The following is a 13,599-nucleotide window of genomic DNA, read 5'->3' on the forward strand; positions in this document are numbered from 1 at the left end:
ACACCCAACCAGGTTTTTTATTTTTTGGGGTAGAGATGGGGTTTTGCCATGTTGCCAGGCTGGTCCTGAACTCCTGGGCTCAAGTGATCTCCCTGCCTCTGCCTCCCAAAGTTCTGGGATTAACAGGCATAAGCTGTTCTGCCTGGCCTAAAATTTTTTTAATAAAGGGAAAATATAGCAATCTGTTATATGCTGGAATCAAAATTTTTCTACTAGATGAACTTTTGGGGAAATTTAGTATTCTGTTCTAAATTAAATGGCTTTTTCAAGTAATTATTGCTAATGAGCTCTCTTGTTTTTTCATGTTTAGGGTGGTCGATGCAGAGTAGTGCATATAAGGGGCTAAAATCAGACTTAGACACATGTGGGTTCTTGCATCTCTGTATTTTCTCATAACTATTTCAGTGATCCTTAATGAGTGGCATCTTGGCATAGTGAACTTTAATGTGGGACCAGAGTTCACAAACTGTGACCTTAGGCCAGTTAATCTTTCTGACCCTTGCTTTCCCTGTTGGTGAAATGGAAGTAACACTACCTACTTGTAGGGCTGTTAGGAGGTCAAATGTGTCAACGTCTATAAAATGCCTCAGCTGAGTGGTTGGCACATAGATAGTAAGTGTTCCACAAATGTTCATTTCCCTATAGTTTTACTGATCATTTTGGTGCGATATTATATTGTTTATAAAGTCTTCCGTATTTTGGCCTTTTTTTTTTTTTTAAACGACTGTGTTTTCTAGGGTTTTGAAGGGAGTGATAAATGTTCTAGGTTTTTAGGATTTCACTTGAAATCCTCCTATATAATTGCCTTTTCTCTGTAATGCCACTTGATCATCTTATTGGAAATAAGAGATTTTTTTTTTGCTTGTGTGTTAGGCATCAAAACCATGATACTTTTATTTTCCCTTTGACTCCTTTGGCTATTATAATTCTAGAAAATTATTTCTAAAATTACTATATGGGAAAAGTACTTTCTTCTGTCACTTCTTTAATTTGTTAGTGTAAATGAGCAAAAGTTTATAAGGGAATGTTAGTTAACAGTATAAATTTTAGATAATGACATAAGTTTAATTTATGGAATCTAATTTTAGATCTAGTTTTTCTTGATTTCTATTTTGTAGCTTTTTTGTGGTTGCTTATTTTTAATGGGCATCTTCTGAGCTATCTTTTTAGATCCCAGTGTGCACTGTATTTTATCTTCTCATATGGGCTAAATTTTTTAAATTGTGAAATATGTGAGAATTTGTGTAACATATGTAAAACGAAGTAATAAAAAACAACTTGGTATTTTCTCCCAGCTTAAGAAGTGAGATAGTACTTAACTAGTACTTTTGAAGCTCCTTGTATCATACTGATATTTTTTTTTTCATTTGCTACTTGTAATACTTCCTACTACTTTAGTTATTTTGAAATTAGATATAATTTTTAGTTTGGTGTCATTACAAAACATTGTCACATTGGAGAACATACTGCACCTGCCGTTTAGTTTTTTAGCTCCTGGGTTAATCTGAACTTGCCTGTCATGCTGATGCATTCATTTCAGTCCCAGTCTTACATTCTGGATCTCTGTTGATTAGTGTTTTTTTGTTTTTTGTTTTTGAGACAGATTTCCCTCTTGTTGCCCAGGCTGGAGTGCAATGGCGCGATCTCCGTTCACTGCAACCTCTGCCTCCTGAGTTCAAGTGATTCTGCTGCCTCAGCCCCGCCGAGAAGCTGGGATTACAGGGCGCCCAGCTAATTTTTTTTTGTATTTTTAGTAGAGATGGGATTTCTCCATGTTGATCAGGCTGGTCTCGAACTCCCGACTTTAGTTGATATGCCCACCTCCGCCTCCCAAAGTGCTGGGATTACAGGCGTTAGCCACTGCACTCGACCTTGTATTTTTTATTTTATTTTTTACAAATCTTAGTGTATCAGTACTTTTAATTAGGTGGCTTCACCCCCCCCCCCCCCCCAACCGTCTGTGGGATACAAACACCAAGAGACTAAGCTCAGTACCTACCTGAGTATACCACATGTTTAACAGCCTGTGGAAATGGTCCTGTCCCTGAAGATATGCTGTAGATTAATTTTATGCAGTGACTTTAAGACAACTAAAAAAGTGGTTTGTAAGTTTAACTTCTAAAATCCATGTAAGCTCATTTTCTGGATTGTTCGTAGACCATCACATTGCCTTTGGCAAAGTGAGCTGGAACGTACTGTAAAAGATTTGAGAATCATGAGAGGTTCCTGTGGTAAAGAGAGATGTTTGTCACTAGCATTTGATTTTTACTCCATAGTTTGTGAATGGCTCCGTTTGTGGGGGAAATGATGAAAAATATACTCAGTATTTTCCTCAAAAAAAAAAAAAAAAAAGAAAATATGGCTGTCTAGATTTTTAAGCTTCTTTAGGAAGAAAATCATATCTGTAGCTTATCTGCAAAGCACATTTGGTATGTGGAATTATAAAAACTCTGACCTCAAATTAACATTTTTGTTTTTGAAAAGTGACTAGCCTGAAGGAAGTATATATGGAATAATCACTAGAGTCCTTATTTAAAGTAATCCAAGGTCAAGATTTCTGGAGTTTATTGTTACTTAGCATATGATGGTTTGGTTGCTATATAAGTCAGCAGCAAATTATGTAACTCAGAGAGATACTTTACGTGGCCTTTCAAATGAGTAAAGATTAATGGATAATGTTTCAAAAAGGTGTCAGAAATTTTGATGTGTATTTCTTACCTTTAGATTTTTAAAATAGTAATGAAATAATCTAATCTCTAACAATTTTTAATAAAGAATACTGATACCTTAATTGATTCTACTTTCTTATAAAGAACTTTTGTGCCAGTGATACCTACTTCTATCGAAATTGGCGAGGTGTAAGTAGCGTTGTAACATTTTCTAGGTGAAGAATATGATGTTGAGCCTAAAGGATTTGGTTATATAGTTCATAACTAGAGACTGAATTTATATTTTCTTTCCCCATAGTTCATGTCTTAATTTTAAAGACTGACCATTTTAGGGGAAAAATTATTAGAAAACGATGTCCTTTGAGTAAAGATAATCTTGATTCAATTATCGTTTTTACAAATAAAACTATTCTGATGCAGCAGTCTAGTGTTCATTCGTCCATCTAGTCATACACCCCCACAGTATGCTATCAGCTGGTTGTAGGTCTAGTGTTTAATGTAATACCGTAACAGGCATTTGAATTGGAATGGTAGTTCTTCAGGAATAGAATCTGGAATACAGGTAAAGATTTCAGATACAATTCCTAATTTAAAAATAACTCACATTGTCTCTGAGGTTCTTTTCCAGTGAAGTGTTTAGTATTGCTGCTATTTGGAGTACAAAGTTGGAGCTTTTAAAGAACCTGGGAGTTCAAAAGTATAAGAAGAAATAAATGAAAAGCAGAAATATTTTGAGGCAATAAGTATAGACTCAAATCTATATTATGACCACTTGGAATTCTACCAATAAGAGATTTATTTGGGCAGACTATAATGGTTGTTGGAAATTGCAAATCTTAGTGTGAATTATTTTAGTCCAGTTGGTTTCTTTCTTTTGCTTACCTGAAATGAACTATACTGAGGCAATAGGAGCTTTGTATAGTAATTTAGGAGTGTAAAACAACTTAGGGAAAAGGATTATTAAGCAGGATGATTTGGATGACGTCATGTGAAATTAAGGAATTGGAGGCATTGGGAATTGAGAGAGTGCTAACAAAGGAAAACCGCTTATTTTAGGATTTGTCTGGAGGATGTAGAGTTGAAGAAAGTTTGGTATTTCTTCTGCAGTGGCCCCACTTCTCTTGACCAGGAACATCTCTTGGAGTCAGTAGTTTTCATGAGGCTGGCATAGGAGCTTGGCCAATGTATGCAACATTGTTCTATTGAGAATATTCCCTGAATTAATTCCATAGTATCAAAACATAAATTTTTCACTCAACTCCTTTGTAAGTTAGATTTTAACCTGTACTTGTCTTTACCTCTTCCACTGATATCAGTTGACAACACTGAGATTACTTTCATTTTCCTGTAAGTCATTATGAATTTTTCTGGTCAACCATGAGTTATCAGCAGAAGCAGTAAGTAGGAAATACTGTAAAAGAATTACAATGAAATAAGAGAAACCGCTTGGAGAGCAAGAGGGCTTGTGGACTTAGGGGAGGAGTTATGAGAAGTGTCTCAGAATTTAATTTACAAATAACGTTGATAGATTGACATGTTGTCTTTCCCATGAAGTAACTTTCATTACCTCAGCCTTAATAGTAAACTCCTGTGAAAGTGAATTCACGTTTATCTTGATTTGTGAGCTGATGAAAATTACAAATGTAGGGTTTTTTTCCCCCAGATAAATAGTGGAATGTTCAGGTTTGATACCTGGAAAATAGCTGAAATTTTCCAAGGTAGTAGGCACATTTTGAAACTGTTTTTCTTTTCTCTGACAATTGAATATATTTTATATATAGTTGATTTTGATTATTGAAGACTAAGGAAAATTGATTTTAAGTAAGTTTAAATGTTAGAAAATGAATTTTGCAAATTTGAAGTAATTTTATATGTTTTGGGATTGTAGTTATGTTAGATATTCCTCAATTAGGGGTAATTGTCTTGCATCATTATCTCTTATCATAATCTGTTTTTCTTCACACAGTGTTATAGTTTTGCCGCTGGACTCTTCCCTCCCTCCCCCCACCCCATCAGGATGATATGAGACTTGAAAGAAGACGATGCATACAGGTGACTCAAGTTTTGAAATACAGTAAAACTGTGGCTAAGAGAATGTGGATGGTGTATTTTGAATGGGGGAGCGTTCTGTTAAATAAATAGTGGGGGGAATTGTAGATCAGTAAATGCAAAGGTAGTTGGGCTATTTGTTAAACTTACTTTTGAACTCAGATTGATAATCAGTGATTTACAGTGGTGTTATTACTAATACAGCATAGTAATTGCTAGCACTTAGGCTTTTCAAGAGCTAATATTTTGGTGGGAATTGGAATAATTCTGGGAATTGGAATAATTCTGTTAATAATGTAAATAACACAGTTACCTTTATGGTTGAATGCATGTCTCCCCCAGAACTTTATTAGAATATGGCAAATCTTTTATGGGAGTAGATGTTAGTAGGATATCATTAAAAAGACTGACAATTAAATTAAGGATATTATACTCATATGTATGGTTTCTTAAAAAGATATGCTCTGGGATTTTGTTTATTTTTTCCTTGTTCCTGATATCCCTGCCTCCCATTTCCTTCCCTCCCTCCCCCTCTTATCCTTTTGTCATTTGTATTTTTATACAGAAGAAGCAGTGTGAAGGCAGTTTTGAAAGAATATTTTTTGATTGCTCTGTAATTAATTGAGGAGATCTTATACATGGGAAGCTGGAGGCTATTCCATGTGTGGCTATGTTCAAATTCCTGAAAATGTAGTGCAGCTAATGTATAAAGTGTTACTAACTTTTGAACTTAAATATTCTTAAATCGGGCATATTGTAAGGCATTTTGTTGAACTAAGTGTCTTACATTTGAAACTCTGTCAGAGATAGTCTTATTTGATTATATTTATAAACTAATGTTTGAAAATGTGATTGCTAGCTGGAAAAGAAATAATTATATAAATTTTGAATTGATATCTAACAGATACGTAATTATATCATTGGTGTAGTTTTTGTGATTGGTTTTTATTTTTGGTGATCTGGGTTTTGTCTAGGGGAAAAATAATCATTTTATGATTTTAAGATTTTTAAAAAAATGTTTCGATGTACCATTTTATATGAAGAAATGTGCTTGAATATATTTATAAATTAGAGATTATATAATACTTTACATTCATGTGGAAGTCACCATTTTAAGACTGATGTTAATTCTTGTTTACGTCAAAGGTGATTGAGCAATCACCTCCGTTACGCATCTATCATGCACGCACACAGGCTTGCACATGTATGTTTGCCTGTACACATTAGAGGTATGCCAGGTACACATTCTGGCTGAGTTGCTCGCTGATTGTTAAAAGCAACGTGATGCTGAAGCTGAATATCACCATCATAGAACAACAAATAGGCATATTTACAGAAACATTTTTAGAATTTTATGCACATTTTTTTGTTGTCAGATTTTATAAGTTTGACCTTTTGGTGCAGGAACTATTTCTCAGCATTGTCAGCTCCTGGATTGCTCCTTGGGCGCTATACTGCACATTGGCTATACCAAGTAGATGCTCACTTTCGACTGAGGTCAGTAGAGGAACAAAGTATTTTTGGGGTATCTCAGATATATCTATGAATATTATTGATTTTGGAGATTTTCTCTCATGAAATTTTGGAGTTGCAAAGTTTCTGTTTATCCTCACAAGACATGGAGGGTTTCCAAATGGCTCTTTTTCTTGAAAGGCTTATGGCCTCAATGGATTGAAATAACTAATGAGTAAATACAGTTTATAGTTATCTAATTAATTTTATGAATGCTAGAACACAAGGAAATTCTACAGATTAGATTTATGATAAAATCCAGTCTTTTATTCAGCCTTGTATTCTTTAAAAATTATCAGCATTTGTTGGCTTACAAAGGAAAAAACCCAGGAAAGAAGATCTAGCTGTTGAATAAATATATTAGCTGTTGGTGTATTCCCTTTCTAACAATTTGAAAGTTAATAATTGTTTTTGAACATAAAATTAACAGCTTTCAGAATCATCATTAATGTAGCAGTTTGGTCTTGTATTACTATGCACACATTTATTCGACTGATAGAATTTCAGCACGTTAAAACTCATGAGTAGATGTTCACCGAAAGTTATTTCTAGATAATGCTTACTCACATTTGAAAGCAAGTGGTCTGCTTTCTCCATGCCTTGTTTTTACCCTCTGGCATTGTTCATGGTACTTGGCTTTGTTATGTTGGTTAGAGGTGGTAACTTATTCTCACCTTTTCCTTGATGAGGCACAGGTTCAGGGATGCTGGAAAGGACATTGAAGTAGGCATTGGCTGATGGGCCTTTCAGAAGTGAACACTTGAGAGTAGGTTTTCAGAGTAACTCTGTGAGGTGATGAGTATGTTAATTGACTTGATTGTGGTGATCATTTCATTTTGTATATATGTATCAAAACATCTTGTATACCTTAAATATGTACAATTTTTATTTTCCAGTTATAACTCAATAAAACTGGTGGGAGAGAGAACAAATAGCTTTTTTTTTTTATTTTTTATTTTTTATTTTTTATTTTTTTTTATGAGACAGAGTCTCTCTCTGTCGCCCAGGCTGGAGTGCAGTGGCCGGATCTCAGCTCACTGCAAGCTCCGCCTCCCGGGTTCACGCCATTCTCCTGCCTCAGCCTCCCGAGTAGCTGGGACTACAGGCGCCCGCCACCTCGCCCGGCTAGTTTTTTGTATTTTTTAGTAGAGACGGGGTTTCACCGTGTTAGCCAGGATGGTCTCGATCTCCTGACCTCATGATCCGGCCGGAACAAATAGTTTTACTGAACACTAGGCCAAAGTCAGACTTTGATGTATTTTGTCCATGTATCTATAGGTGTTCCTGTACTTACTTAATTTGAGGATCTTTTTGCATGTTCTAAAATACAGTTAGAACATGAATGAGGTAAATTTGGATTTTCTTTTGATTTTTGGAAGGACAAATGATTTGTTAACAAACATTTATTTTGTCAGCATTTGCTTTGTACCAGGTACTATTATAGGTGCCCTGCCTACAAAGATCCCTGAGCTTATGGATAACAAATAAATGAGGCAGTGGAGGTTTCTGATAAAGTGTTAAGACTCACCTATTGAATTCAAGGCATGCAGAGAGAAAATAGAGAGCACTGTCTGGGTAATGACATTGACAGTAATGGCTTTACCTGTATGCAGAGGTTACCAAAATCTCTGCATCCCATTCTTCTCTTCTGAGCTCCACACTCAGGTGACTGCTTCCTGGATGCTTCTCCTGCATATTCCCTCCTCCTCCCCCATTCAGTTCTCTTAGTAATGAGTGACGCCGTTCTACCCTAACACAACATGATTTGGGGATCCTAGGAACCACTCTTTGCCCTTTTGAATCACAAGTAACCAAATTCAGTTTATTTAAGGTATAGAATCATTTCTGAGATGAGATTTGAAAAAAGTACTGCCTCAGAGATTACCATGTATATGAATATGAAGACTTTGATATAAAGAAACCTGTGTAAACCAGCATTTCTTCAGTTTATTTGATCAACGGACCTCCCTTTCCTTTTATTTTTGATTTATACCTATTAACATCTTGTGGAACATGATTTGGGAAAATGTGTTGGAAATAGAAGTTGCTACCATTCTTTGTTTTGTTGAAATGAACTTCTTTAACAACTGAAAAAATTTTAAACAATAGTGATACACTAGTCACTTTAAAATGTGGAATAGTTCCAAAGCATACAGAACTATCACTTTTTGAGGATGAATAAACATGGAAATTTATTTTTAAATGTGCTGATTTGTTCATATTGTCTTTGTCATAATTCTTATGCATACACTGTATATATATATATATATACACATATATATGAATTTAAGTACTTAAAACCATTTGTGGCAGAGTTTTAATTTTAGATTCTCTTAACTCATTTTAAAATGTGAATTTTGTAGGACAAAATTTTCATATTTCCAGTGATCACAGAAATGTTTTTGTGTTCATTACAGAACAATTAGATTCCAGTGATCACAGAAATGGGGTGTATTCATTATACAAGAGTTAGAAATTAGATCTGTAAATTACAAAACCCCAACTTTTAAAATCCCATCATGTGCAGGATACACTGGGAGAATGAAAGGGCATGTAGATTGTAATACTTAGGTAGCTGTTGCCAGTTTGCCTCCCCTTGGAATTGTTCTTCTCGTGGTCATGTGTGTCTGATCTTTTTCTTTGTCTGTGTCTCCTTCTCTAGCTCATGTCTCAACTTAAGCAGTTTGATTTTTTTCTTACTGGTTCAATAAATTAATTTTTTTAGTAAGTTAAAAAGATAGTGGATTTGCTTTTGTGCTCATGTTTTTACTTCTTGTTTGTGAGATAATACAAAATCACTGAAAGAATTCTGAAATGTCTAAATATATATGGATAAGTGTAAGGAAACACCCCAAGTTTTAGTGTCCTCTACAGTGTGACACATCCCCTTCCAGTTTTTCTTCATGCCATTTTTAAGTTAATTGAGATCATTTTGAATATTCAGGATGATGTGGTTGGGTAAGATCCATCTTATACTCGGATTGACTAACATATCATAAATGTTTCTCTACGTCATCAAAAGCTTACGGTAGTGATCTGCTGTTACTTTGAACTTGGAGCAAATCCAGGGTACTCAGAATGCTTTTGAAGATCAATTACTTTAGATATTTATTTTACAGTATGCTTATTTCCTAGTTAAGTTAGGTATCTCTTATTTTTAGGATTAAATTGTTTTTTAAAGCACTAATATCTGTGCATAATATTTGGCTGTAAAATTACTTTCTTATAATTGTTTCCTAGGAGTCATAGTGTTTGAAAAACTTTCAGGCTCTTGATACAACTTTTCAGAAAGCTGTTTGGTAATATGTACCACTCTGTACATTACAAGAATGTCTCTTAATTTATTTTTCTCAGCATTGAGTATTATAGTTAAAATAAATCTTCAACATGAAAAGAGAAGAATCTCTTTATTTTAGAACAAATAAAGTAGTATTGTATACTTGGTGGAGGAGATATAAGTGCTGTAGAAATGCATAAAGTAAAAAGAGACAGCCACTCCCCTTTTCCTAATAGTTCAGATTCTTTCTTTCTGGCAAGTGGTTTTTGTTTAATACTTTTATGGCATTTGCACATGTTGTTTACCGGTTTTATGTCCAGCTAGTCCGATAGTTCCTGAAGGTCAGGGGGTTAAGGCTTATCCTCTTTGTATGCCCTGTGACTGTCTGGCAGGATTTCTGGGACACAGGAAGTGCTCAGCAAATGCAAAAAGAATAATTTTTGCCATCCTAATGGCATTTTTAATGCCTAAAAATAAGTATATTAATGCTTGCTTTAATACATTTCTTCAATTGGTTTTAAGAGTTCCTTATTATTTTCCATTTCTTTTTATGTTTCATAGTTTTATTTATGTTTTTAAGTGGAAGCAATTAATAATGATTACATTATGTATGTGTCATATGAAAGAACATTTGATATTTATAGAAAAAATGATGGGAAACCTGAGGTAAGCCACATTGTAAAATTGAATTTTTTACCTTAGTGTCTATTTAAGACCCAGGTAAAGCAAATACATTTATATTCACGATTTTGGATTTTAGGTATGCTTACTGAATGTACCTTCAAAGAATGTCTAAGTTCTAGGAAGATGACAACAGAACATAGTTTTAAAATTTTCCCATTTTCCTTTAGATAGAGACAGAGTAACTAGGTCAGCAAAACCAAAACGTCACGTTCAGCATCTGCAAGACTAGGTGAACAGTATCCCCCTGACTCACATACAAGTAAGTAGGTGAGAGTGAATGTCTAATAACAAGACCTGTGTGGTATCAGCATTTGTGCAGAAGGAGGCATGAGGGTGTCTGATGGGCCTGAGAATAGGAGAACCCCAAGGTAACCAACAGAGGAGACTCACTGCAGTGAGAGACTTGCGGAAAGTATGTTTGAGAACAGCAGCTGGAACTGGAGATAGTTTTGAGTTCCCTGAAGGACACAGTAAGTTCTGAAGAGGGGTTAGAGTCATCTGGTCCCTGTGAACTCTCAAAACTAACCAGTTTAAGCTTCCTTCCCAGTCAAAGCCCTACACCAAGGAGACACTGCTGGGAATAGAATCCACATTAAACAAGATGGAGACAATGAGGGCAAAGGAAAAAATGTCAGATGAAAGTGGGAGAAGATAAAAGCACAGGAGATCTTATTCATGAGTCTATATTTTGGTATCCTTCATGAAGACGGAAGAGAACTCTTATTGAAGTCAGGAAAGCTACTCCAGTTTCCCCAAAGTTTTTTATTTTACATAAAAATGAGCAACGGGCAGGGATCATAGTCAAATTTCCCACAGAGTTTTTATAAGAGAAAAGCATAAGGAGCAGAATATTATTACTGCAGACAGTGAAAGCATGCCAGAAAGAAATGTCCACAAAATAAATGAAACTATAACCTGTTTTAAAATAAACCCAGAGAAATTTAGAAAATGATACAAATATTAAAGCACATTGTAAATCTGAATAAGAAAAGTTAGAAAAGTGGTGATAACTCAGGAAAGAGAAGTAAAAGGTAATTTAAAAAATGAAGCCTAAACCGAAAAACACTATGAAATTTCTCAGAAAACTGTTTAACATGAATAACCGGCCAGGTGCGGTGGCTCACGCCTGTAATCCCAGCACTTTGGAGGCCGAGGTGGGCGGATCACAAGGTCAGGAGATGCGACCACCCTGGCTAACACAGTGAAACCCCTTCTCTACTTAAACAAAAAAAAGTAGCCAGGAGTGGTGGTGGCGGTTGCCTGTAGTCCCAGCCACTCGGGAGACTGAGGCAGGAGAATGGCGTGAACCCAGGAGGTGGAGCTTGCGATGAGCTGAGATAGTGCCACTGCACTCCAGCCTTGGCGATAGAGTGAGACTCCATCTCAAAAAAAAAAAAAAAACAAAAACACAAAGATGAATAACCAAGGAGAAATGAAGAAAAATGAAGCACTCCAGAGAGAGCAACAGTTATTAAAGACAGGCAAAGAAGTTTCAACATGCAAGTAACAGGAGGCTCTGAAGAAGGACTAAAGCAATGAAACTTAACAGCTACTAACAGTATAACTCATGAAAATGTGTTGAAATTTGCTTTGCAGATTTTTTAAGAGATGGGGTCTTGTTGTGTTGCCTAAGCTGGAATGCAATGTGGCATAAGCATGGCTCATTGCAGCCTTGAACTCCTGGACTAAAGCTATCCCCCCATCTCAGCCTCCCAAGTAGCTAGGACTATAGGCACGTGCCACCACGCCTGGCTAACTTACTTATTTTTATTTTTGTAGAGATATGGTCTTGCTGTGTTCCCTAGGCTGGTCTTGAACTGCTGAAGACCAGCCTTAAGTGATTCTTCTACCTTAACCTCCGCAAATGCTGGGATTACAGGTGTGAGTCACCATCTCGGCCTTTACTCACTTTTTAGTCTGCTTTTAAATTTTAAACATTCTCCAGCATCAATATTCTTCTATAGTACTGTTTTAAATGACAAATTGGTATTCTATGAATGAGTTAATGTTTAATGGTTCCCCATTTTTGCTAATTAGTTCATGAACAATGTTTTAAGTGAATACTATTATGGGATTTTTTTGTTTGTTTTTTATTTATTGCCTTAGGTTCAATTCCTAGAAGTTGGGATTGTTAAGGTGAAGCATATGTACATTTTAAAGCCTTTCGATACGTTATTTTTAAATATCTTTTTAAAATACAGTTTATGCTTCTACCAGCTACACATCAGAATTTTTCTACACCCTAGGATCCTAGGTATTTTAAAATGTTTGCCAATTCGATAGACAAAACATAACTCAATATTTAAATTTACATTTGCTTGAATATTAGACCGAGTATGGTTTTTGGGGGGTTTGTTACTGATGTTTTTTGTGAGTTTGCTTTTACCATTCTTTTGGGTTTTATTTTTTTTTTTCTTAATTTACCAAAGTTTCTCATTGAACCCTTACTAGATGCCAATAGCTATTCTAAATTATTTACAGGTGTTAACTTATTTACTCCTAGTGATAACTCTGATACAGGTACTGTGATTGACCCAGACAGAGGTTCGGTAGCCTGCCCCAGGTCACACAGCTAGTAAGGGATGGAGCTGGGGAGCAAATCCAGACCTGTGAGTCCCTACTCTTAATGATCATGCTTTTGATTCTAGGGATACTTATTGTTACTTATTGCTGGTACATTTTCCAGTTTGCACTTGCCTTTTGTTCTTGATGTCATTTTATACAAGAGCTTTAATTTTTGGTATTGGAGAACTAAGTTTTATTTATTACTGTAATGCCTCAAACGTAACAGATTCTCAAATCTATGTGTTGAACAAATGAGAATGAACCCATCAGCAGTCTGTTGATGGTGATGACCTTTTGTGTAGTGTAATATATATCTCCTTTTAAAGGGATTCCCAGGGCTTCATAAATGATGTTCTCTTTGATTTTTATTAGGCACAGTAAGCTTATCTGTATTGGCTCTTCTGGAAAGTTTTTTAGACGTAATCACTGCTTTTAAAAGGAACCTGTGTTCTTAAGCAAATAGGAGTTGTGAAGAATGTATTTATTGACAGTGATTTGAATTGTAGATTCAAAGTGAAATGAAATAATTTCACTCTAGTAATAATTTGATGAGATTTTTTTTTTTTGTAGTTTTAGAAAATTATAGATTTGGCCATTGTTTTAAAAGTTTTGAATGAATTTTGGCTTAGTGTAAGAAGTAAGATTCTTTGACAGGAAAACTAAAACTACCAAACTTGATATGAAAAATTATCATTGCTTAAGGTTTGGATAGCGTAGATCAACTCTTCAAAAGGTGAAATTTAAGATTTTACTTTTCTCGAACTCCTGACCTCAGGTTATCCTCCTGCCTTGGGCTCCCAAACTGCTGGGACTGCAGGTATGAGCCACCACGCCCGGCCAAGA

At 35.3% G+C, this 13,599-nt stretch overlaps 1 protein-coding gene across 9 annotated transcripts in view; it reads left to right on the forward strand.

Annotated features, from left to right (window-relative positions):
- The window catches only part of DYRK1A (dual specificity tyrosine phosphorylation regulated kinase 1A), a 153,405-nt gene that overhangs the window by 52,197 nt on the left and 87,609 nt on the right, over positions 1–13,599 (forward strand). For 5 of the 9 annotated variants that reach the window (XM_030914226.1, XM_030914227.1, XM_030914223.1 and 2 more), the window contains one exon: positions 4,636–4,721. The exons of 2 other annotated variants lie outside the window; for them this stretch is intronic. In XM_030914226.1, the coding sequence (XP_030770086.1) occupies positions 4,712–4,721 (10 nt within the window). In that variant the 5' untranslated portion in view covers positions 4,636–4,711. Of the gene's footprint in view, positions 1–1,897; positions 2,106–4,635; positions 4,722–6,122; positions 6,216–13,599 lie in introns of those variants that run through there. 2 more of the 9 variants (XM_030914228.1, XM_030914225.1) reach the window with 2 other exon arrangements.

Source organism: Rhinopithecus roxellana, chromosome 13 (assembly GCF_007565055.1).
Source record: "Rhinopithecus roxellana isolate Shanxi Qingling chromosome 13, ASM756505v1, whole genome shotgun sequence".
In the NCBI taxonomy this organism is placed as follows: domain Eukaryota; kingdom Metazoa; phylum Chordata; class Mammalia; order Primates; family Cercopithecidae; genus Rhinopithecus; species Rhinopithecus roxellana.